Below are 26135 nucleotides of genomic sequence, written 5' to 3' on the forward strand. Positions count from 1 at the left end.
TCGGGGAACGGGGCTGCCGAGGCATTCAAGATAAAACATTATGAAGCAATTTAGGGCCCACGCAGAGACCTCAGTTTGGGAAAGGACTGTCTGCTGGTCGCGGGCAGAGTGACACAGCAGCTGCTAACCCCAGCGTTCCTTTCCCGGGCAAGGGGCATGAAGGCCGGCTTCACATGCGCTGCCTCGTGTGGTGCTTGTACTGGTGAGGGGGAGGAAATCCCTCATGCCTGGGGGGCTCCATGGGAGGGTGAGAGGTGTCTGTGAGTCTGTTAAGGCTAGCAGGCAGAGAAGAACAAGTAAAAGTTCGGGAGATTCACTGGCATTTGGAATGAATCGCAGACAGCGCATTCCAGCAAACAAAGGGAGCCGGGATAGTGGGGGCAGCCGGCGCCATGCACGTTTTGCCTGCCTGCAGCCCTTCCTCCTTTTGGAATGGCCCATCAGGACTGGATCCTTTGCTTCATGGCTTGTTTAGATAACGCAGCTACTTTAGATAAGAAGTTGCTTCATGACAGCCATGAAGCAGGCGATCCAGTCCGGATGGGCCGGACGGAAAGGAGAAAGGGCAGTGACCAAGAAGCATTATTTTCAATGGGAAGCCATAGTTTAGTATAAACGCTGACGCGACCCAATGAAAATGATGGGCGGGCCTTCAAGTCCACTTCTTAAATCTCCTCATGTACAATATATCTCGCCAGAGCGAGCACCGCATGCGCGCTGCAACGCTAGGCGAGACCTAAAAAAGGAAGGGGATGTTCGAGGTATAGGATTCACTGTCTAGAGGCAAGCACTAGTCTTGTCTCATAATGCTCTCACACATCCCAAAGGATCTCATGCTTCATCATCGGGCGTTTGCTCCTCGTCAGGCCGGTGCTGCAATGCCCCACAGGTCCCCCGAAGGGTCGCTTCAGCTGGGAGCTTTTGTATGGACTGCTGTTAGGTGAGTGTGGATGTGCGAAAAGAGGGTCCTCTGTGAGTGGTGAGTGGGTGCTTGAAAGATAAAACTGACTAAGGGATACCAAAAGTCAGTGAAGTTTAATGTTTTGGTTCCCTTACCAGATTAAAAGACCCGAAGGTCGTGAGTTACTCAAAAGGACGTAAGGTGCCTTAGTACCTAAAAGTCAACATGTTTCGCACCTGATCGGTCAGAGAGATCCATGGCACTTCATCAGGACCAAATGTGAATAAAAACGTGAAAAGTAGTGGGGTCAAGAACCCTACTCGATGAAGGCCCGCCACACCTACGTGTAGCTACAATGTAGCTCAAATTAAATAGCTTTGCCACTCCTGTCGCAACCTAGTAGGAGGTAAAGAGATGCTTCATAGGCTAGTACGTGTGGACACCCACACCTGTACAGCAGTTATGCGTAGGGTGCAACGTCGTACTTCACCTACCCACAGGCACGCCTCAACAGACACCCAGCCTCGGAACAGTCACCCCCTTTTTGATTTGCGCCTAGCACAAGGAGCACGGGTACTAGACCAGAATTAGCTCCTAGTCCCCCCCTTTTTGCTTGATATATATGTAAAACTACTGGCACCCACTTTATGTATTAATCAGGGGCAAAATAACCAGTCACTCCAGAGTTCCAGAGACTGAATGAGTACTAACCCGTGGAGTCACAGCTTGCACACCTGTGTAGGAAAGTACGATCTGCTTTTAAGGTTACCCCCACTTTTTGCCTGGTGCTAAGCTGTTATTGACTAGTCTGACTGGGATCCTGCTAACCAGGACCTGAGTCTCTGTGCTAAATTGGTTATGGTGAGTAATTAGGCACATCCCAGATTGGCTACTGGTGTACCCTTATACGTCCCTAGTATATGGTACTGAGATACCCAGGGCATTGGTAAACCAGGGGTCTCCCATGGGCTTCAGCATGTATTGTGCCACCCATGAGAGACCACTCAAATTGTGACTACAGGCCTGCCATTGCAGCCTGTATAAGCTGGTGCTAGCACAACTCACAGCAGATATAGGTTGGTTTCCCTATATCTGAGGTTACTGCACGCCTTTGAATCCTGAGGGCAGGTGCTGGGTTCTAAGTGTGAGGTGCCCCTGCATGATCAGGACACCCCTACAACGGTCAGAGTTGAATCTCCCGGGCTGTAAGTGTTTATGTGTATATATATATATATATATATATATATATATATATATATATATATATATATATATATATATATATAATACTAGCAGCCCGTCCCGACGTTGTCCGGTAGCAAAAGACTGCTTCAGGGCCCCCGCTCGCCCCGCAGAAGAGTTGTCTGTGCAAGTCTTGGCCCTGTTCAACTGATTTGGCCCACTTGTGTTATTTTTTTAATTCGTATGTATTGTTTTCCGCGTTTTATGTTGTCCGCAAGATGTGAGGAAAGTGTTGTGTCACCTGTTTAATGTTTTTTTTTCTTTCGAAGGCTCTTTCCGTGTGTTTGTTTTTGTATCCCTTCAAAGAAGTTTCCCTTTCGTTTTGTCAATTGTGTGCTGAAGTCCTGGCAGTGCTCAAGTAATTATGGGCAGTTGTGTTATTTTCGTTATTCGTATGTCTTATTGTAAGCGTTTTATCTTGTCCGCAAGATGTGAGGAAAGTCTCGTGAATGCGCAGTGGATTGCGTTTCTCCATTAAGAAATGTCGGCTTTTTTTGTTCATGTTTACCCCCCTGTGACGTCGTTGGTCAATGGCCAATGGTTAAAGACTTTTTTTTTTGGTAAGCCGAAGTCGTGTGTGTGTTTTCTTTAGTGCGTTGTGATTGGTGTAGTATGCGATTAATCCTGCCCGCTCTATGTGTGCATATGTAAGTGTGTTGTGAAGTCGCTTGGCCTATGTTTGTTATTTGCACTTGGCACAGCCCTGTAAACGCCCACATTTGTTGTTTGAGACGCCCACGGCCACGACCACGCCCCCAAGGGACTACTTTACCACTTTTGGCGTTTTTGCTTTTTTAATGTACATGGTGTACATATCTATAGCCTATGTCCTTCTGCCACATCTCCCCTTTCAAATGGTGTATTGGGTGTAGTGATTGGTGCATTACTTTTGTAGTTTACCTGGCTCAAAGGTTTGTGTTCTCTCTTTATAATAGTAGTATAGATGTATTCGATATATTTAATATGTATATGATTACGATACATAGAGTGGCCATGCATCATTACGTGATGACCATCTTTAAATTGGCTGTAACGAACCCTGTCATGTTTGGTATCAAACATGTTGGAATCATATCCCCACATCGTAAACTATGTGGGAGGTATGATTCCATGCACTGAAAAGCTCCTGGTACCGGGAGCACTTAGAGCCTCCCGTAGGAACTTTACCACTCTGCACCACCACAGCACCACTCTGCACCACCACAGCATCACTCTGCGCAACCATTCAACAACAACTGGTTCAAATATGTTCTCTCAATGTATCAAGCTTTATTACAAATGTCACAAAAAGATGTTAATATTTCACTTCTGTTCTTGGATTTTCGTCACAATAAAATACACTGAACATAATCTTCACAAAAAGTTATTTACAAAAGTTTAAGCTATTGCCATTATAAATTACAATCACTTTTATTTAAGAATTAATTATTTTAAAAAATTAAAAGCCCTTGTTATTTGTATTATCAATACATCTAAGTCACGTAAATACAACATATGCGCATTACAAATGCTATAGGTGTCACATTTGCGAAAGTTATAACTATTGGCATTGTAAATGACAAAGCTATTAATTTCGCTATTTTCAAAACCAACACATAAATAAAAAAATTGTCATTTAGACCAATAGCTCAAACTTTCCTAATGCGAGACCTATTGCATTGCAAATGCTTGTTTCAAGTGTTATCTAACAATAGACACAGGGATGAAGCTAAGTCAGACATAAAACTGTCTGCGTCAAATCCCCCCCAAGACTCCTGAGGGCCGTATTGTTGTCTCGTAGACAGAGCAGTTTGTTCATAAACAAGCACACAGCTCCCTTTGACTCCTGCACACACTTTCATGAGTCAGCACCTGGGGTTTGCATGGGAGACAAGGAAATATATTATTTTTAGGTTTTAAGCAAACATGTTATATTCATGTGCCCCAGGTAGAGATGAAGATCTTTTCACTCCACCTGCATAGATGTGAGTCTCACTTCCTTATGCGGTAGAAACATTTCAAAATACTTGTTCCTAAATAAAGTGTCTACAATATAACACCAAGAGATCAAGCACTATATATGTAAAGCATGTATAAATGCACCCTAAGAGCAACAACAAATGTATTTGAGCACTGTTATCTGCCCCAAAGATAAGCCATCCTGCTGGTAAGGTTTGTTGTACACTGTAGTGTCCTGCTGGACACGGTCTAGTTGTTCTTATGATGCAACCTACACTTTACACCCACCCACCACTCGTGTCACAAGTCAGGTGACCCAGTCAATAAAGGGGGCGGAGCGCACGTGCTCTTGGCCCATTTACCAGCCCACTATCCTGGTGTCCGCATGTCCCTCATTACCCTAATGCGGGCCTAGGGTCCAACATTACACTGGCGACGAGGTGGCTGTACCCTGACGTGCTACAGCTCAAGAAGAGGGGGGAGAGAATGATGCCTGCCTGAAGGCAACCCCCCGCGACGATCGGCGACGGCCGCCGAGAGACCTGCAGAGCAAGTGCCTAGCCCCGAGCCTACACGTCTAGGAGGAGGTGACTGGGAGCCCACCCCGCACCTCTCCAGCCCTGCCGAGTGCCGCCGTGCCGAGGAAAGCGCACAGAGACACAGCGGACCGACTGGAGCCCACCTGTGTCGGGCGCAACTGAGCCCCCAGGGAGCGTGGAGACCGACGCGGTGCCTACCCGCGAGCCAGATAGGCCCGTAGGTCGGAGGTGAGCCCTCGCGCTGAGAATGCCCTCGGGGGTCGCGGGAGCCGGAAGCGGTATTGCTGACTGTCCCTAACGTGGGTGCCAACCCCACAAGGAGGAACATTTCACAGAGATGTCCCACCTCTCTGTCTGGCATCACAAAGGAATTGCCTGTGTCCTCCTGCCTCTCAGATGTACAAATAAAATAAAAGTACTTACCAGGCATCCTCGAGGCCTGTCCCAGCACACCAGTGTAGCCAGAGTGGCTACAGCACCTCCTGCACCCACGCAGCACAGAGCCCAGCACCGGCAGCTCCATCAAAAGGAACGGAGGAAAGCTCCAGAAAAGCACAAAACGACGTGGACTGCCAACTAATCTATCCAACACTGCCACCTAGGGGCCAGTTCCCAGAACTGCAGGCTAAAAGGGACAAACAAGCCTTTAACAACTCAGGAAACACTGCAGATAAGCCAAGCAGACTCCCAGCAGAGGACAGCACGGCACTGCGCAGGAACGCGCCAGGAGTCAACGTACTCCATGCACAAGGACGTGCAATGAAAGCGTGACGCAAGGTCACTACGCAACCAGAGGGGGCGAAGAAACCAGGCACGGTTAACACCCCAAGAAGACAAGAGCCCCACCGTCAGCGCGCACGTGAGCGTACCCAAAAGAGAAAGTCCAAGGAGCGGTGACGTAACCCTCCTGAGTCAGCAAAGCACATGAAGAGCGCTGACAAAAGCGCGCAAACGCAAAAGCACTGCAACGGAAACAAGTGGCGATCCCAAGGGTCATGGACAGCATGAAGACTCACGAAGAGGAAGCCGACCACCCAGTCTGGTAGCCAAGAAGATGAAGCCGGACACCCAGTCTGGTCGCAAGAAGGTAAAGCCGGCCACCCAGTCTGGTTGCAAGAAGGTAAAGCCGACGACCCAGTCTGGTCGCAAGAAGGTAAAGCCGACCGCCCAGTCTGGTCGCAAGAAGGTAAAGCCGACCACCCAGTCTGGTCGCAAGAAGGTATAGCCGACCACCCAGTCTGGTCGCAAGAAGGTAAAACCCACCACCCAGTCTGGTCACAAGGAGAATGAAGTCGCAATGGAGATCGTCTATGAAGAAAGAATGGTGACCACCCAGTCTGGTCAAGAGGAAGACAAAGCCAGACAATCGCATAGAAAGAAAAGGAGAATCTAACCAGCAAGATGGTCGCCAGCGAGGAGAGACCTGGCAGGAGGTCTGCTCAGAAGGAAGAAGACGTCCGTGAACTGAGTGACCAAGAGAGCGTCCGGAAGAGGACCCGAAGAGACGGACGTAACACATACACAAACTAGGAGCACGAGAGAAGATCGCAACGACCGGTCCAGTCACAGAAGTGAAGAAGACAGTGTCCGAAAGCCAGGACAAGACCAGAGGGAAACAGGCGGAGTGCACGCTGACTGGAGAAGCCTGGTCAGGAAGACAAGGACAGCGAGATGACCAGACCCCTTCGCAGAAAAGAAAACGGAGAAGGGCACAACGCCATGAAGGAAGGAGAAGAAGAAAGGAGTCGTGTGGCACGACGCCATCAAGAACAACAGCATCCAGAAAGGTGAGGAGAGGTGTGACAAGTCTACACACCCACCAAAAGAAGAGGTGACACACACCACAACACCACGTACAGTGACCCACATGTCCAGGAGAACATTGATGGCACTAGGAACAGAACAGGCATCTACTTACAAATCCCAAGACGACCGGCCGACTACAGGAGAGTACAGGCTGGACCATTGGTGACACCTACCTTTGGGATTGAGCGGAAGATTGGATGCGGAGAGCGCTCAGACATCCGGCAGAAGGAGAACTGACCACTCCACACCAGCCCGTGGGTATCCAAGGGGCAAAGGCCTGAGGGACACCGGTGGCAGAGGGTCCCAACAAGAGAGATGGATCCACCGCTGTCTATCCTGCACGTCCTGGGAAGAAGAGGAACTTGTGCGCAAAGGCAAGAGTCAACAGCCACCCTCCAGGTGGAGCTACGGACTGTGAGGTAGTAATCTCATTGCCTCAACCATTCACACCCAGACTGACTGTGGAGTTGGAGCATCGCTGCAGAGAACACCCAGCCCCGCGGAAACCTGAAGAAGAGGGCCTCCTGGACATCTCGTGGCAGGAGAACACCCGCGAGAGGGGCGTCCCAGTGAGAGGGATGTCCTTCAACCACTCCCTCCTTTGCAATGTGAAGCCAAGCTGCCTACAGTGAAGAAACCAGGCGGACTAGTAGAAGATAACATCCCTCAAGGCTACCATCTGGTCATCCTGTTCGCCGTCACCCCAATAGCAAGATCTCAATGGACTGAAGAACACACTGCCATGGCGCAAGTCCAAAAGAGCACGCCCACCAAGAACCAGGACGCCGAGCCCAAGAGAACGAACGTTTCAGCTGCAAGTTTCCACCGTCGTCATCTAGCAGGCAGCTGAAGAGCCTCCTTCTAAGTTTACAATATTGCATTTATGTTTTTCTCCCACTGGTTCGGACTTTGCCTTTCCTCAATTTTTTATTGAAGTTTGGGAGGAATGTAGTGTCCTGCTGGACACGGTCTAGTTGTTCTTATGATGCAACCTACACTTTACACCCACCCACCACTGGTGTCACGAGTCAGGTGACCCAGTCAATAAAGGGTGCGGAGCGCACGTGGTCTTGGCCCATTTACCAGCCCCCTATCCTGGTGTCTGCGTGTCCCTCATTACCCTAATGCGGGCCTAGGGCCCAACATTACATACACTGATGCAAGATGCCCAACGCCTGCCACCAGACCAGACTATCATACATGTGGCTTCACACACAGACACTTCCAATAAGACACATTAAACAGACCACTTGCACCTATCCAGCACAACACAGATAAATCACATATTGGACTATCACTGTGCTTACAACTGCTCTTCCAACTATTAAAAGCCATAGAGCAGTATCCACTAGAACATGTTGGAGAGAGCTCTTAACATGCATCAGACAAGTTCAGACATGCTATGAAGTCACAGTACAGGGAAGCACTTGCCACATACAGGTACACACATGCACACGCACACACATGCCCACACACCGGCCTCCGCCTTTGAAAGTCAGACTCATGCGCCCACTGCTCATTGGGTAAGACGTAGCACCCTAGCCAAGAAGAGGTATCACCCACCCATCACAATACCCATATCACATCATCACAGGCTGACACAGACTTCATCCTGTGGTGGCAATGCTGATCCATGGGAGAAGTCACTGGACTACCGAGCTACTACAAGACCATATCAGTGTTGTGGAGAAGTGTGGCTCAATGGTTAGAGGAGGCATACCCGGAAGCTGAGGTCAGACCCGGGACCAGGGTTCAATTCCCGACGCGGCAGGGTCTGAGCCCAAGTGTCCACGGACTCGATAATTCTCACTTCGGTGCCTACTCGAATCACGGGTTCACACTCTGCAACTCTGGGCAATAGCTTGCTTAATCTCCACTACGGCCCCCCGCGGCGGGATGCCTGGCTTTCACCTTGGGGATGCCCAGTAGGGGTTATCTCACAGGGAAAAGCCAGGACGGGTTCCCAATGCAAGCGCCGGGACACCCCGTTGGGGTAGCCGTGCGCTATATAAGATACACAAAAAAAAAAAATCCTTCACAAATAGCAATAACACAACATGTCATAAAATGAAACCGGTCCAGTCTATCCTTCTCATTAGAAAAGCCGGAAGAAGAAGGATATACTGAAAGACGCCGGAGGGCCGTCAGTTGTTGAACTCATGCAGCGGGGGCGCAATACTCTTCCGGGCCAAGGGCGGAAGCGACAGGCATCACAAGCCGGCACTACGAGCAGCCCGGCTCTGAGTCAGCCTAACAGCCAGGACGCCCGAACAGCGCTGCATGAGACTAAACCTGCCAATGTCGATGCCAAGGCTTCCAGGAGTGGAGACAAAGCAAGCAGCCTGTCTTCAACACAGACTCCGGATGTCACAGCGGTGAGCCCCTCAACAATACTTAGTATTGACAGCAACATTGTCGAGATGTACAGTAATGAATCACCTCCCATAACAGCGGCAGACTCCGGTTCTTGTGCAATTTCTGAAGCCGGCGCTGGCATAGACTATGGCTCAACCAGCGCCACAATAGTGTTACAGACGGGCCTAGGCACTCAGGAGCAAGGCAGGTTGAACCCAGGGTTGAACCCATTAGGCAATACAGCCGACGATCATACCCCCCGCGTAAATCATGATCAAGACCTATCTAATACCGAGGGGGCTCAACAACTAATACTTTATGTACCCCAGATAAAGACAGCGCTGCCCACAATGACCAGGATAAGGAAGCTAGCGATTTTTTTTCATTTTCCGATGAGGCAGAGCTCGAAGCAGACTGGGGGGACTCCTCAGCCTCATATCTAACGGATGAATCAGATAGCCTGACCGATGCTGGCGCAGAACCACGTACCGTTAAACCTAAACAAAAAATCAGTAAGCGTGGGAACTAGCCTCATGGGGCAGGTCTAGACTGGGACCATACCCATACCGAGCAGCTAACCCCAGCAACTCCAATTGCTCCTACAATTCCAGCACCTGCATCTTTAGACGCGGTCTTGCAGGCGATAGCCGCACATCGCGAAGAAACTTCGCAGGATGGTCGCAGAGCACAAGCCGCTCTCCGCAAAGTACAAGGTGTAGTGCGGAAACTGGTCAAAACTTGTGGCTCATTTGGGGATCGATTGACGGAGGTTGAGGCAAGAACCCTAGCTAACGAGGCTGAAGTGGCGGCTTGTCAAGAGTGGGTTGAGTCATATAAAGCTCAAATAGGGGACATTAGATGGAAACTGGAAGATTTTGAAAATCGTCAGCGCAGAAACAACCTGCGCATTTTGGGTGTGCTGGAGAAATCTGAGGGGGACGACACCCGTTCCTTTATAATAAACCTTCTCCGAGACTCCCTGCCAGAGCTCTCCAACTGGAACTGGGATATTGAAATACAGCGCGCCCATCGTATGCCACTTACCTTGAAAACCCCCGCTAAACCCGGAGCATACCCGAGGGCTATCTTAGTCTATTTCGGCAATTTTTTGCTTAGGCAGGCTGTGTTTGAGAAGGCCAGGCCCGAAGCTAAGCGCACCTCCAAAGATATCACTTACTTTTCACGCCCTGACTTTTGTCATACCACCGTTGAGAGAAGGTGGAGACTGCGCCAACTAATAAAACCCTTCCAGGATAAGAAGGCAACAGTATATCTTAACAATCCGGCGCGGCTCAAAGTTATATATGGGGGGCAGACAAAGTTCTTTGTCTCCGAGGTTGCTGGCCAGGAATACCTAGATAGCTTGAAATAACAATATGAACGGAGCATCTTCAGCCCGATCTTCTGCGATTGCGGATCTGTATAGCTATTTCTGTTAAAAAAAACATTTTTTAAATGGTGATTTTGTCTGGGGTTGACGGGTCTTTAAATGTTTTTTATTAGGCTTGGGTCACTATATAAAGTTAGTCAGATAGGCACCCTGGAAGAATAGGAACCCAATATCACGCTCTATGACATATACTTTTATTCTTTAATTGAGCTCCTATAAGCTTTATTTTGGTTGAAAATGTTTTCTTTTTTCCTCTTTTACTTTAGCATACTGGTTAGGACCTGACAGTGTGTTGCACCCCCATCACTTGTTAGACTCCAGTGGAGTCTTTTTGCCTTATTTTGGGAGTAAGGGGGGAGGGTAAGGGAGGGTTGGGAAGAGGGAGCAGGGGAGGGCTGGGGGGGATGGGGGGGAAGGGGGACGATAGAAAAAAAACACAAACAACTCCATACCTAAGAATCCAAATTAAATCAATGAATTACCAGAACACGCTTCACAACGCAATTATAAGTATTAGTGTAAGCAAGGGCTTAAACTACCTAGCTTTATGGGGAGGATAACTATCTGTAGTTGGAACGTAGCAGGGCTGCATGATCTAGATCAGGGGTACTCATAGTACGGCCCGCGGGCCAGTGGCGGCCCGGCAAGCCTTCCCTGGCGGCCCGCGGACCTTGTACACATCATACCAGTGTTTAAATATTTTTTTTTTTTTAAAAGAGTGTCTGCAAGCTAAGTTACAGCAGCGCGACTCCGAGACTCTGCTGCTCTGTGGGGGCCTGCCGGGTGATTCCTGCCATAGTTAGAGTGGAGCTGCAGGGGCGCTAAGAGGTGAACACAGCCTCATTAACATTCTAATGATCTTTTAAAGACCTGTTAATGGGCTCCGTGCAGCTATGTGTGTGTGTGTGCTCCGAGCCCGGGCTGACACAGAGGCTGGGTGAGATGACAGAGGAAAAGGGAAAGAAAGGAAGACAAAGTGAGCATAGTTTTTAACATTTAATTGAAACTTGAGCACGTTCAGGTCAGTGATTTAGTTCCTGTTTACATTGTATGTGTTAATATTGCATAGTTGCATTCCCTAAAAGTGTTAGCTATTTTAAGGATTCTGTTCATGCATTATTTTTCCTGTCTCACATTACTCTTGTACTCTTGTACCTTGAACTGAGTGGCACCACTTGAGAGCGCTGGAGCTTAGGCTGAGGGCACTGCGAGTTTCTCACAGTGCCTGTCAAATAGTGAAAAATATGTTCAGAAATCTTGATGGACATCAAATCCTGGCCTCTCAGCAGAGCGCACAGGGCAGTGGTCATGTGTTCCAGTTGCAATGTGATTCTGTGCATATGGGTTTGATGGAGGTATACTTTTTCAAAATAATGATGTAAAAGAACATTTAGTGAATGCTTGCTACTCGTAACAAGTCATCCTTAACTTTTACGCCCTACCACTTTCAAATGTCACCAGCCTCACAGTGGTGGTGGTGGGAGATCGGGTGAAGGAGTGAGAGAGAAAAAGGGTTAGAGGGAAAGGGATGGAGGAAGGGAAAGGGAGGGGGGAGGGAGGGAAAGGGAGTGACAGTGAGGGAGTGAGGGAGGGAAAGGGAGACCGGGTGAGGGAGTGAGAGAAGGAAAGGGAGGGAGAGAAAGGAAGGGAGGAAAATGGAGTGACAGAGTGAGGGAGTGAGAGAGGGAAAGGGAGGGAGGGAAAGGAAGGGAGGGAAAGGGAGTGACAGAGTGAGGGAGTAAGGGAGGGAAAGGGAGACAGAGCGAGGGAGGGAAAGGGAGACAGAGTGAGGGAGTGAGAGGGAAAGGGAGGGGGAGGGAAATGGAGGGGGAGGGTAAGGGATGGTGGGAAAGGGAGGGAGAGAAAGGAAGTGACAGAGTGAGGGAGAGAAAGGGAGACAGAGTGAGGGAGTGAGAGAGGGAAAGGGAGACAGAGTGAGGGAGTGAGAGAGGGAAAGGGAGACAGAGTGAGGGAGTGAGAGAGGGAAAGGGAGGGAGAGAAAGGAAGGGAGGGAAAGGGAGTGACAGAGTGAGGGAGTGAGAGAGGGAAAAGGAGACAGAGGGAGGGAGACAGAGGGAGGGGGGCAGAGTAAGGGAGAGTGAGAGAGAGAGAGAGGGAGGGAGGGAGACAGAGAGAGAAAGAGAGCGAGAGAGAGAGATGTGTGTATGCCGGGTCTGGTGGCTCAATGGACGAAGGTGTCCGCTGCAGGGACCAGTGATCAACCTCATGGTCAGTTTTTTTTTGTTGCCCTGGCCCCGCCCCCTCCCCCACTGACCCCACCCCCACTGGTGCGGCCCTCGGACACAAACCACAGTGTAAATTTGGCCCCCGAGAGAAAGTTTGTGAGTACCCATGATCTAGATAAACGTAGGCGGCTCTTTGAGGTAATTAAGCGGGATTCTTTTGACATTATATGTCTTCAAGAGACCCACCTACCCTGGGGAAAGCATAGCCTGCTTAATACTCAAGGGTATAACGTTCTGGCAACCACAACCCAAACGACCAATACCCGGGGGGTAGCCATACTAGGTAAAAAACATATAGGGAAGCCTCTACGCCTAGTAGCAGATCAGCATGGTAGATGGGTTATTGTAGAACTGGCTCTAGGGCTAACCCTTTGCTCAGTGTACAGCTCGAACCTGGATGACCCATCTATGTTTGAGAGTCTAGATTTGGAATTGGCAAGGTGGCCTGGTCCACTGATCTTTGTTGGAGAGATTAATATTGCATTTAGCTCTACCAGCAACGACCTAACAAACCATATATACTCTGGTCGAAAACCTAGAGTATATCGGGCTGTGAGGTCACTAATAACTACTCATAATCTTGTTGATATCTGGTCTCTTAAACATCAAGGAGAACCAGGCTATACATTCTTCTCACACCCCCACAACAAATACACCAGAATCGACTATATATTTACTACCAGAGACATTTCAAGTCTAGCAACTATTATCAAATATCCTAAGTTAATCTCTGACCACAACGCCCTGGCTCTCACGTTAAATATAACCGGTACCATTAGAAAACCCTCAGCCTGGACTTTCGATAGGAAACTATTGGTTAACAGAGACTATATCAACTTTATTAGGAAATGGGCTCAGGAGTATTTTGATATCAACCGCTATAGTGCTCCCAGAAATGTGGTCTGGGATTGCTTTAAAGCTGCATCCGGAGGCGAAACCATTAGTTATGTAGCTAGACTCAAAAAGCTGCAAACCGCGGAATAAACTAAGAAGCTAAAGGAACTAGCGAGCTTAGAAACCACCCATACTACATCAATTGCACAAAAAACAGATGGGACCAACCTACTTCGGCAGATCGTAATTCTTAAAAGCGATCTGAATAGAGGACTCGCTCAGAAATCCGCAGAAAATTTTAGAACTCATCAAAGGAACCTTTATGAGAATGGGGAAAGTGTTGGCAAGCAACTAGCTCTACATACAAGACAAAGGGCCTCCTGTAATGCAAACTCATCTATTAAAATAAATGACCTTGAATACACGCAAATAGAGGATATAGTGGAGGTCTTTCAAGGCTACTATCAGAATTTATATCAGGATGATGTCGCCTCTAGCAAGGAAGATATTAAGACATTTTTTAATTACTTTTTAACCTGTTCAGACAGTAGCCTAGATAATACCACAAAAGACGATTTGGATAAAGAGATATCAATTTCAGAGCTCGAACTTGCACTTGCCGAATTAGCCTCGGGGAAAGAGGCAGGTCCTGATAAGATTCCGCTGGAAATATACCAAATTCTAGGCAAAACTATTTTACCACTACTACTAGATTTATTTCAAGGGGTACAGTGGAATGGAAGAACTCCTGCATCTTGGAAAGATACCAATATTATTATCTTTGCCAAAAAGGGGAAGCCCACTGAAGCCCCGTCATCATACCGCCCGATCTCACTGATAAACTCAGATTCAAAAATATACGCAAAAATTCTGGCTAATCGGTTAAGGGGGATCATTGAACATCTGGTTAGCCCATGGCAGCACGGTTTTATTCCAGGGAAAGGTACTACCGATCATATCCGTAGGGCAATTTCATTATTTGATATTATGTCAGCAACCGGCGGCCAGATGTCAATGATCCTTCTTGATGCCGAAAAGGCATTTGATAGAGTGTCATGGGAATTCATGTGGGCTATTTTAGAGCACTATAATTTTGGGCACAGCTTTATCAAGTCAGTTAAAGCTATGTATATTGATCCCAAGGCTAAACTCCAAATTATGGGGCATGAATCAGGCAGTATTAACATCTCAAGAGGAACGAGGCAGGGCTGGCCTTGCTCCCCGATTTTATTTGCCCTTTACATTAACCCTTTGATATTAAAACTCCTCAACAACACCAGAGTTAAACCAGTGGTGACAGGAAAATTCGAAACAAAAATGTTAGCCTATGCCGACGATGTAGCAATTTTAACACCAGAACCCAATCTAGCTTTAGCTGAGATTGAGGCAATTACACATCAATTCAGATCTCACTCAGGCTACTCTCTTAACAAAGGCAAAACTGTCATACTATGTACAAATAATATTCATTGCATAGACGTCAGGAGAACAGAAAAAGCGACTTATCTAGGGGTTTGTATATCGGCTGAGATTCACGATATAACCAAAATTAACTACGAACCACTTATCAATTCTATTAAACAAGATCTAACAAGAGTAAACAGCCTTCATCTATCTATTATAGGGAGAGGGAATTATGTTAAAATGACTCTTTTTCCCAAGATATTATATCTATTCCGGTCAATCCCCTTATTAGTTGAAGACAGCTTCATTAAAATCCTCGATGCCCAGATCTCTAAATTTATTTGGCAATACGGCAAAATTAGGAGATCGCTTAAATTCTTATCTTTGCCAATTGATAGAGGAGGACTCGCTATTTCGCAATTATGTTTATATTTCTGGGCAGCCTTTCTACAACAATTTGCCCCGCTGGTCAACCCTGTATTTAACGGGGAGGAGTCGGGAATACCGTCAGTCTGTGAATTAGCTCTTGGCCATAAAGGATTACTTTTAAGACAACTACTTTTAAGACAACTAGAGCCCAGTTATTTAAAAAAAGTTAAGTTTAAAATTGTCACCGGGGCGTGGAAAGCTTGGGTACGGATAACTAAACATATGCAAATTCCCAAACTAAACCTCTATACTCCACTCTGGCACTCATCTCTGCTTCCTCTAAATGTTAATGATATGATCTCCGCTAGCTGGGAAAGACGGGGCATTATCTCCCTTCTTGACTTCCTCGGCACAGATATGAAAGCTAGTTTAATTACCCTTCAGAACCAGTTTAATGTACCTGCCATGGATTTTTTAAAGTTTTATCAAATAAGAAACATCTTAAACACTAAGTTACCCCACATAAGCTGGAACAAAATACCTCTTATTGAAGACATCATTAGGCCCTCCGTTAGAATTGGCACTATCTATACCTCCCTGTATCAAAAAACTCCAGATGACTTGGAATCTACTGAAGTATCATGGGCAAATAGGCTTGAAAATCCAGACATAGACATTGATAAGGTTCTGGCACTGTCAACACAATGATTACTCTCCACTAGTCTAAAAGCACAACTCTATAAAACAATGTACAATCTTTATTACACCCCAGCAAAACTGTACTCATGGGGGAAAAGCAACAACGATCACTGCCCTAGGTGCCTGTGTGGACCGGCCACACTACTACATATGTTTTATGACTGTGACAAGCTTACACTTTATAAAAAAATGATATGGGAATTCTGGGAGGAGGTCTTTGGGCGAGCTTTGCCTGAATCATCCACCATCTGCATGCTCGGGTATGATTGTACAATAAATTTGAATCCTAGTGAGGAAGCTATGCTCTTCATTGGAGCTGCTGTCTACCGAATTATACTTGCCGCTCGCTGGAAAGATAGCGACCCCCCGAGCTTCCAAATGTGGCTAGCTCGCTTCTTGGGTGTCTATAACCACGCGATAGCTATCTATGCCACTAGGGGCTTGAAGTCTAAGAGACTAGGGGAGAAAATCTGGTCCCCTAACACAATTTGGTCTGCCACAGCCACCTCAAACTGAAGGGTATGTTTGACCTTATTCGACCTCTTTCATGCCTCTTGCATTCTGGAATGCATTTATTATTGCAGCCTTTTTTACTTCTTTTCTGTCTTCCGTTTCACCTGCTGTACCTCCAAGCATCTGACAATGTTGCAATACTGTGTTTTTGCATTTTTCTTTCATAATTTTTTTTTTGGGGGACTCTTACTATTTTGCTTTACATGATGTTACAATTGTGTATCAATGTGTAAGGTATATGCCTTTTCTCTTTTATATTGGAGTTGTTTACACAAAAAAAAAAAAAAAAAAGTATTTTCTTTCCCAATAAAATGTGCGTACTTAACCGATTGGGGCAAAGGGGTATCCGGGCATTTGTAGACATGTCCCACGAAACAACAAGGTAACGTTTGTTTCTTAAACATTGACACGAACAGACTCCGGAAACCAGTTCTCAGGTGTAAAAAGAATGTTTGTGTAGTAATTCAGTAGCCATTTAAAACACATGGTGGCAAAACCTTCCGGTAGAAATCATTCATAAGCGGTCAACTGGAATTTTTTATCATAGTTGACCCTAATAGTGTCAACATATTTCCTTTGTTCTGCGTCATTTATAAACAGTTATGTGCGAGGTTTGAAATGTAAGATATATGTGGAGAGTGTAAATGTCAAGTTAATTGTGCAAAACATTTACTAGTAGGAATTTGCCCGTTTCTAAGCACCTCCAATGTTAGCAAATAAGAGATCAGAAGCTCGGGAGATTAGGTAAATGAGCCCTGGGCATTAAGCAACATAGTCTATTGGGGCAGATGGGGCAAGCAATTCGATCTCCTTATTTTACAGCCACCAAGCTAGCAGCAAGACCCCGTCCCCTCTCAACCGGACATATCCATGATTCCATTTTAGATTTGGTTTAATTTATGCAATTGAGACCCATTCATGCTGGGTTGTTTGCGTCTACATAGAAGAGGACAAGGGGCCAGAAGTAAGAAGCTTTTTTGCTTGCAAATGTCCCGAGCATTTTCTGATGTACCAAACCCTATTTGCGATTCGGTAAGCTATTACCGAATCGCAAATAGGATTGCGATTCAGTGTTAGGAAGGGGCGTGTTTAGGGCGTCCCTTCCTAATACCTAATCGCAGCAGTATCTAAGAATGTTTTGCGACTGAAATGCGGTCGTAAAACATTCGCATTTTCTTCAAGTTGGTGGTAACCTTTCGTAAATTGGAAGGGGTCCCTAAGGGACCCCTTCCCCTTTGTGAATTGTAGTACAAATATTTGTCCTTAACGGAAAATGCGCCGCATTTAAAAAACTTTTTTAAAAAGATAGCTTTATTTAAAAGCAATCACAAACATTGTGGTCAGCTGAACCCAGCGCCCACCATCCCTGTGATATTAACAATTTCCAATGGATTGCAAATTGCAAGCTACCTCATTAATATTCATGAAGTAGGTCGATTTGCGACCCACTAGGAATTGCTAAATGATACTCATGGAGTTTGATACATTAGGCATATCGTTAACATAATTGCAATTTACGGAGAATCGCAATTAGGTAATCGCTAATTGGAATAATGATACATGTGACCCAAGATGTGTGACCATTCTGTTTTGCGGGTCACAAATTGCAATTTTTGGGGGGACTCGTGAAATGGAATGTACTAACGAGTCTCAGATACATTTAGCAATTCCCAATGGGGTCGCAAATGACCTGCCTCATCAATATTCGTGAGGCAGGTCATAATTTGCGACCCATTGGGAATGGACTACATTCACAGGGATGGTGGCCTGCTGGAGACAGCAGACCACCACATCTGTGTTTGCTTTTTAAATAATGCAATTTTTTTTTCAAATGCAATCCATTTTCCTTAGAGGAAAACAGGATGCATTTAAAAGAACAAAAAGTAAGTTTTATTTTTCCTTTTTAAGGGCAGGCAGAGGTCTGTGGTATCCCTTCCTGTTTGCAACTGGCTTTCCACCAATTTGAAATTACCCTGCAACTCGGTATTGGGAAGGGACATTTTTGCACGCCCCTTCCTAAGAGTGACTCGCAAATCCTATTGTGCATGTTGGTAATAGGTTACCGAATTGCAGAATAGGCTTTGTACATGCTACACCCCTTTTTAGCGGTCGCAAACGGCCTGATTTTCCGTTTGCGACCACTAAAAACAGACTGACCTCTGGGCTAAGGTCTGGGATGGGCAATAAAAGGTTTTTGGCTTGGTGCATCACGAGAGCCCCACAAATGTCATTAGGATTTGTGAAGTTCAAGCTTGTTAGTATGGCATCAGCTATTTCCATTGGTGGTATACCTAAAAAAGAAATGGCGTCTTCAATGAATTCATTTTGAGGACACACATCTGCTCAAATGGCTGTTCCGGTATGGATGCACTACCTAAAAGGAGGAAGTAATCCCTTTCAAAGCAGCTCTTAGCCCCCTCGTGTTCCATTCAAATACTATATTGCATGGGACTGTAAATATCTGGGGAAAAATATAAACAGGGTATAATAATTTTTGAAATGCAAAGCACAGTGATGTCCCAGAGGTATGTCGCTTTCTTAGTTCAATATTCTAGTTACTGCTCCACACACAGGGATGACAAGGCAATTACTGGATCCGAAAGTATAAACATTCCTTTATTTTGATCTGCATAAAAAAAGTAATTTGTAAAGGGCTAAAAAGTGCAAAAGTGAGTGGTATATGGCAGCTAAAAATAGCCAATATTTCACCCAGTTATATGGGCTTGAAGTGAGAGCCTACTTGAAAATCCTTTTATAGGGAGTTTTCTTTTGCTTCTAAGCTGTTGCCAAAGTCAACTAAGGAGACAACGGAGAAAAAGTAAAACAAGTGAAATTGTCAACATTAGCAGCACTACTTAGACACTTTTGTAGAAGATGAAACCTAGTTAATGTAATGTATGTATATCACAATGTGCTACCAGGGTTGCCATATGGAAGAATTGTGGCACAGCGGCTAGGGTGACTGACTCTGGAATCTGGGGTTAGATCCCCGGCACCGGCGACAGAATAGCCCAGCACCATGTGAATCTGGGCAATGGCTTCCCGACGGCCCTCAGAGCCTAGAGACCCTTACGGGTGATTGTGCGCTTTACAAATGTGGATTATTATTATTATATCACTCCTCATAGGCCAAACGCCATGCTTTTAGACCAGGACTTTCACTTAACACATCAATGCATTCTTTAAGTTATCGGTTTGATTAGCTTCCATTGAACTAATTGTACAAAGAGTAGACAACAGATTACAACAATTCATGAAAATAAAGTCCAGGCCTGAACACATGATTTGTAGTGGATATGGGGTCATCTGGTAACCTTAAATGTGCCATATGTTAGTTATAAAGAGATAAAGATACTGAAGTTGTAATCTATCCAACCTTTCTTCTTGTATGTGCATTGTGTGTGCAGGGTCAGACTGAGGCAGAGAAATAGGTCTGGATACCAAAATAAAAGTGTCCCCCATTAGTGAATCAGTAAGTAAAATAAATGGGCCTCATTCTGCCAATCGGGACACTTTTGAACTTAGAAAGGCCGAGCTGCATAGGTATTTTCCAAGGTGTGGGAGACTGCATGCAGTTGTGCTTGCTGCAGGAAATGTTTGTGATAATATCGGGAAATCAACAGTAAAAACCGACCCACCACGCCATATAAACGGCATACGAACAGCCAACAAAAAACTGCCCCCCACACTGACCTGTCAGTCCAGCGCCTCTAGCACTGCCAGGTAGCCCCGGAGTCCAGTCCGTCCTGTCCCGGATGTGTGTGATGTGCCTCTGTACATATAGATGGGCACAAGCATGCTTTCTGCCTGTTGGTCTGTGCACTTCAGTACGTTTGAATGGGTACCTTTATGCCTGTTGACCTGTGTTCGTAGGTGCCTGTGCATCTGCTGGACTGTGGTTCACGAGTGATGGTCCGTGTGTTGGCCCATGTGAATTTGAACACACATTTCTGTCTGGTGCGGTGCATGTATGTTTGTAGGTCTGTGGACAGGGTGTACGGCACAGACCGGCACAGCCCGTCCCTCACCCATCTCTCTAGCCTTCTGTCAGCCCATCTTCTCCCCAGTCCATCTGTCTGTGTGTGTATGTGCCGGTAAGTGTGTTGTCTGTGACTGTGTGCATGTGTGCTGTTTATGTGAAGCTGTGCCTCTGTGTGTTGTCTGCATACATATCTGCATATATGCATGTTGAACTGTGTTTATGCGTCTGGATATGTGTTGATGTGCGCGCATGTGCGATTGTATGTTGGTCGGTCCATGTGAATGAATGTGTAAGCGTCCATGTCTGCGTCCTGGGTGGCGGTAGGTGTGTGATCTGCATCTAAAAGCACGCCTCTTTGTTGTGTCTGTGAGTATAGAAGAATATACCAGGGGGGCCCTGCTGACTTTGTGTGGACGTCTGCGGTGGGGTACATCGGCCCCGGCTCCGCTACACGCAGGGAGCAGTTGTGTAAGCATCATGTGTGTGCTGCTACTGTCTGAAAAGAAGTGTTCCCAGCGAGTGCCATACGTGCCAGTAGACCTGAACTGCTGAGCAGGCACTTTTCGATGGTTTTGTGCAGACTGCTCTAATGAAAGCCAGAGCTGCGCCACTACAGGGACGCCCCGGGCTCGGAGAGGAGATGCAGCGCGCACGTGACGCACATACATGGAAAGAAGCTACAGACACTTTCATACCAGCCAACGCTGCCACCGTTTGAAGCAGGACCCCGAAATATCTGCTTTTTAAATATTTTTCCATATGGGGAGATCTCCGTGACACCCTTCCACACCCCACCAGTGCAGAACTCACATGTTTGTAAATACAAACTCACTGCGCGAAGGCAAAGGCTTCTGGGCGCACCGAGCAGCAGGACACACGCACTTATTCCAGCAGAGGCGGGCGTGCAGCTGGACTCTGTGCGTAATTTAGAACACACAAACGGCAATTAATAAACTATGTCTTTGGTACAGGGTCCCTGTAATCCTAAATCCTTATGTATCGCAACTGGTTCTTTTGTAAAGCGCTCTGACACCTTCGGGTATAGTTCGCGCTATAGAATATCGAATTGAAAAAATAAGTAAATGAATAAATAAACAACGTCTTTAGTTGGGCTCGTAATACGTAACATCATATTTTATTTATTTATTTTTGCAGCGCTTATTACGGAGGGTCGACTTGTTTCTCTGAATTATCGTGAATGCCTCCCCCTCGTTCTTCGGCTCAGTCTACCGGGCTATAAGCATAAAACCGAACAAAGTGCGTTAAATGCATGCATTTACATTCTCACAGATGGAACCCACAGCCTGCCTTAAAGCAGCCACGGGCGTGAAACACACCCCTCTCTCTTACCTTGGTACGTCGGGAGCGCCTCGAAGACTGGCGTTAACTGCAGCAGGAACTGCAAGAGGAAGCACAAGGCCGCCTTCCCGGGCAGCATCTTCTCTGCAGACCGGAGCTGCAGTCAGGTGAAAGGTGAAGAGATGGATTGATCCCTTTTCTGTCCCTTCCTTCCCGGTGTGAGCGGTGGGACGAGGCTGGCAGGCAGACCCAGCTGTGGCTGTGCCGAGCCGTGCCCCCTCTGGAGGGAGGTGCAGAGAGGGGTCTCGAGCCAGTCACAGCTCGCACTACTTGCGCGGAGCGTTAAACACCTCCGTGGACCGGGTGTTATTGGCGGACCAGCTCACCGCTCCATGGAGGGGGAGGTGACATGGAAACCGCACTCGTCCCCTGCCTGGAGCTGGTGTCCGGGACATGCTACATTCCTCGCCCAGGCGTCCTCTGACAAGTTACAGCTGCTCCATTTTGCCTGAATGCGCCAATCATTTCTGAGGGTTTTGGTGAGTGTGTTTGTGCGCAGGGAGTTCTATAGGAACCCAGCAGACCACAGAAGAGTGCGTAGGGTGACCAACTGGCATAGGTGCATATTCAGGACGGTGAGTGTAAAAATTCAGGACAAAGGGTCAAAATTCAGGACAAAAATTCAGGACAAAAGGTCAAAATAAAGGACAAAACTTCGGGACAAAAGGTAAGTTTTACAGATACGTTAGAGTTGGTCGCTGAATAGTATATATGCAAGTAAATAGACAACCATTTAAGTACAAGTCAAAATAGGTTTATATTAGGTTGAGACAATCGTGCACTTCACGGTTTTTCAGTATGGCTGCAGCTTGCTGCCTTAGACAATTCAAAATTCGCATCTCACTCCAGCAGGTTCATTAATTACCAGACAATGCTGAACCACACCTAAATATCTGTAAAGCCCCTTTTATTGTTGATTGAAAACTACTGCATATATTAAAGGAACTTTGGAGTGCCAGCCCCCAGTAACAAAACCGCCCCCCCCCTCCAGCCTCCCAGGGAAAAACCCGATGCCCAGTCCGGCCAGTCCTGCCTTGCTATCACCCTTTAATGGTGCCCCTCATTTTCACATTCACCCTTTCACTTATCAATTCAATCCATCCATCCTTTCACTCATCTATCCACCCATTCACTCGCCCATCATCTAAGCTTTCACCCATCCATCCATCCTTTCATACACCCATCCACCCTTTTACCCATCCATCTACCCTTCCACCCATACATCCATCTATTTACCTTTTCCCTCATCCATACTTCCACTCATCCATCCATCCTTTCTTTTATCTATCCATTCACCCTTTCATTCATCCATCCAGCCATTCACACATTCCTTCACGTATTTCCTCACCCACCTTTTCACATTATGAGCTGAGCCTTTGTCTACAGAATTGCAGACAGAAGAGGCCCATCAAGAACTTCACCTTGCTGTAGTTCCTAAAGCAAGGGGTGGGGTGGGGTGGGGGAAAGTTCACTATGCCCCTGCACATAGGCAGTCTGAAAACGTAGAAGTCATGAGTCAACGCATGATGCACAGTGCCAGGATGTGAGGGGACAGTGACATGGTGTTGTTTCCAGGGCTTTAAGTGGTGTAAAAAAAACTGGGGGGTCTTTTCAAAGGGGGGGTTCAATGTAATTAAGGGTGTAGTTTAAAACACCTAAGCTAAAAATCAGCGCTAGCGTAGTGTTCCTCCCGACTGGTATAATGTTGTTTATGTCTCTGCATCACACTCGGCAACTCTGGACATTAGCTTGCCTCATCTCCACAACGGCCCCCCACATACGCCGGGGATGCCTGGTTTCACCTTAGAGATACCCAGTAGGGACCATCTCACAGGGAAAGCCAGGACGGGTTCCCCAGCGGTCTACTGCGCAAAGATACTCCTTCGGGAGTCGATTCCAGCACGTTAGAAACCCACAATTAATTAATTAGATATATATATACGTATAATAGAGCAAGTATCTTTACACCAGCAAAAACCAGGACTATTGGCTTTGTCAATGGTTGTTAGTTGCTTAAAATAAAATAAAAAGCAGCAACCATGGCTTTGTTGGATATAATATTGAAAATACTTCAGATAAAAAATGATGAGACAGTGAAAGAACGATAACCCGTTCTTTTTAACTTATGTTGCAGGCTTCTTTATATACACTGTTTTCTCATGTTGCTAAAGTTGAGCATTAGCGTTTTGCCTTTTACTTTACAGAATGCCCTGCTGTACACTGAGGCAGGAGGAGGCCGCCACATGATTTACCAGCCCAGACTTCCCCATTGACATTCTGTAAGTGGCAGTCAGCCCCATTGAGGTTCTGTGAATTCTGAACCCGTTTTATAACGGTCATGGTTTCGTTACGAATTTGATAGTAGCGAACCGTAACTAGTGTGTACGGCAAGTACGAGTGATTTCGCTATGCTAGACTGATGGATTCACTACGTATTTAGGGATTTCGTTCTGAACCCTTGGGTTCCATTTTGTGTATGGCAGCCATTTTGTGGTTGCCCTCACATAGGCCGATGACTACGGCCGAACGAGTCTTTAGTACACGTACACGTTAGCTTGAGTTTGTGCTGACTTCTGGATGACCCGAGCAAACTGACCTCGTTGCCTGAAGCTGACCTTGCTAAGCCAGTTCCTTGCCCGGTAGCTGATCAAGATTAAGGATCAGAGCACAGGACATTGTATGCACACACACAGCCCTTATCCTACTTCTCATCTGTTTTCTGTTCCTTCCTTTATGGCTCTTTTATGATATGGGTTTGTCTGGCCTGTTCGAGAAAGAATGCTGGGCTCTCCCCTGTAATTAATGGTGGGCTGGACAACTGAAAAGTGGGTTTGTCATCATGCGATACCTTTTGCAATGATACCTGTGATTGGACAAATTGTAAATAGTGGGTGTTTGTCCGGAATGTGATTTTTGGCATAAAAGACGATGTCTCGCGATACAAAAATTGAGCAGTCTCCGACCAATATACTTGGGTGGTACTTCGTGGACTTCGGTTCCTGGTTGCAGCCAATAAATTTGATCTTTGACGCCACAAAGAAGTATCCTGTGTCTCTGTATTCTAAGACAGGTGAACCCGAAGACTTCGGGCGTGCCCCTGGCGCCGCTGGGTTCTAAAACCCGGTTCTTCAGTTGGCGCCCCACGTGGGGCGACTTCAGGGGTACCGGTCCAAGCCTGAAGATCGTGAGGAGCTTCGTGAGAAAATTCTGGAAGAGGGCCCCCACTCCATCGACCCCGGCATGTCGAATGTGGACTGAAGGTTTTTGCTGCGAGGCTTCCCGCTTTCCTGACAGCTACGAAGGACTGCTGCCCTGACTGTCGCCCTGTCTTGGACCCCCTTTGTGATGACTTGTATGGCTAGACATTAGACGGGTCTTCTGGTGACGTAATTGATACCTCAGTTAAGTATAAGCGGGTCGCTCCCAGTCCTTTGTCTTGGTTTCCCTTGGAACTTTGATTTGGTACTTGCAAGCGCCAAAGCTGAGGGACTCGTATATTTGCGAGACTATCGTTTTTGGTAATCCCTTGAAGTTTGAAGCTAGATTATTGAGCGAAGATGCCTGGTTTTAGCAGAATTAGAAATATATTTTGTTGTGGTTGTAATAGGGATTCTATATTGGAGGACTCGTGTCCCATACCTCCAGTTGGAACTCCGACTTATGAGCTCTATTCTAAACATGGCGTGGGCCCCATTACGTTTAATGAAGTATGGGTCCGCTATACTAGGAAGGACGGTGTCTTACGATGGCCCCAACATGGTAGCTATGACACAGAGATTTTAAATAATTTGGAAACTGTACTATTTAGGAAGAAAGCCCAGGCGGCAATGTTTGACTCTCCACCTTTGGCGTAAGGAAGCCAAACAAAGAAAAATTAAACAAGCGAAAAGAGATAATAGAGAAAAGGGAATATCGATAATGCAAGCTTCTAGGCAGTTTAAAGAAAATGAAGAAGATCAAGCGATTGAGGAGTTGCATAGGCAACATAATATGGCCATCGATAAATGTTATCCGGCTTTGCCACCTCTTCTACAAGGTGCAACGAAGGACCCTGAAAAGGATCCTTTGATGTCACATTTGTTGAGATTGCCACCTCCTTATGTGCAGAGTGCTACGGCACCTCGTCAACCTCCAGCTGTTCAGCCTCTTGCTGTTGCTCAGCCGCCAGCTCCTCCTCTGCTGCTTCCTCCTCCTATGGCGCAGCCTCCTCTGGGGCTGCCGACTTTGCTATCAGCTCCGCCTCAAACCCCTTTGTCTTTTTCTCCTATACTTGCGACTCCTTCTCCTACTGCTTCTCTGTTTGCTTCATCTCACAATACTTTGTCTCCTGTCCTTATGACAGCTTCTCCTTCTGTTCAACAGAGAATGACTGATACTGTTACTGGTCTTTTGTCTCCTTTCTTTGGGTCATTGAGTGTGACCCCTGTTTCTGCACGTAAACAGTTACGTAGCCAGCTTCCTAGTCCCGAAGAACGGGCAGTGTTAGATCTTATGGCTCGTAGATGGGTTTCAAATATCTCAAGGTATAATCTAGAGTCAGTTATGGATGTTTTCCAAC

The 26135-nt window shown here is 46.6% G+C and overlaps 1 protein-coding gene across 1 annotated transcript in view; it reads right to left on the reverse strand.

Annotated features, from left to right (window-relative positions):
* THBS4 (thrombospondin 4) overlaps positions 1–21789 on the reverse strand; it is a 247068-nt gene extending 225279 nt beyond the window's left edge. The window contains exon 1 of the mRNA XM_086960723.1: positions 21569–21789. Coding sequence (XP_086816849.1) covers positions 21569–21656 — 88 coding nt within the window. The 5' untranslated portion in view covers positions 21657–21789. The remainder of the gene's footprint in view (positions 1–21568) is intronic.
* Positions 21790–26135: the final 4346 nt, after the last annotated feature.

The sequence above is a fragment of the Lissotriton vulgaris genome, chromosome 3_1, assembly GCF_964263255.1.
Source record: "Lissotriton vulgaris chromosome 3_1, aLisVul1.2, whole genome shotgun sequence".
NCBI classification, from domain to species: Eukaryota; Metazoa; Chordata; class Amphibia; order Caudata; family Salamandridae; genus Lissotriton; species Lissotriton vulgaris.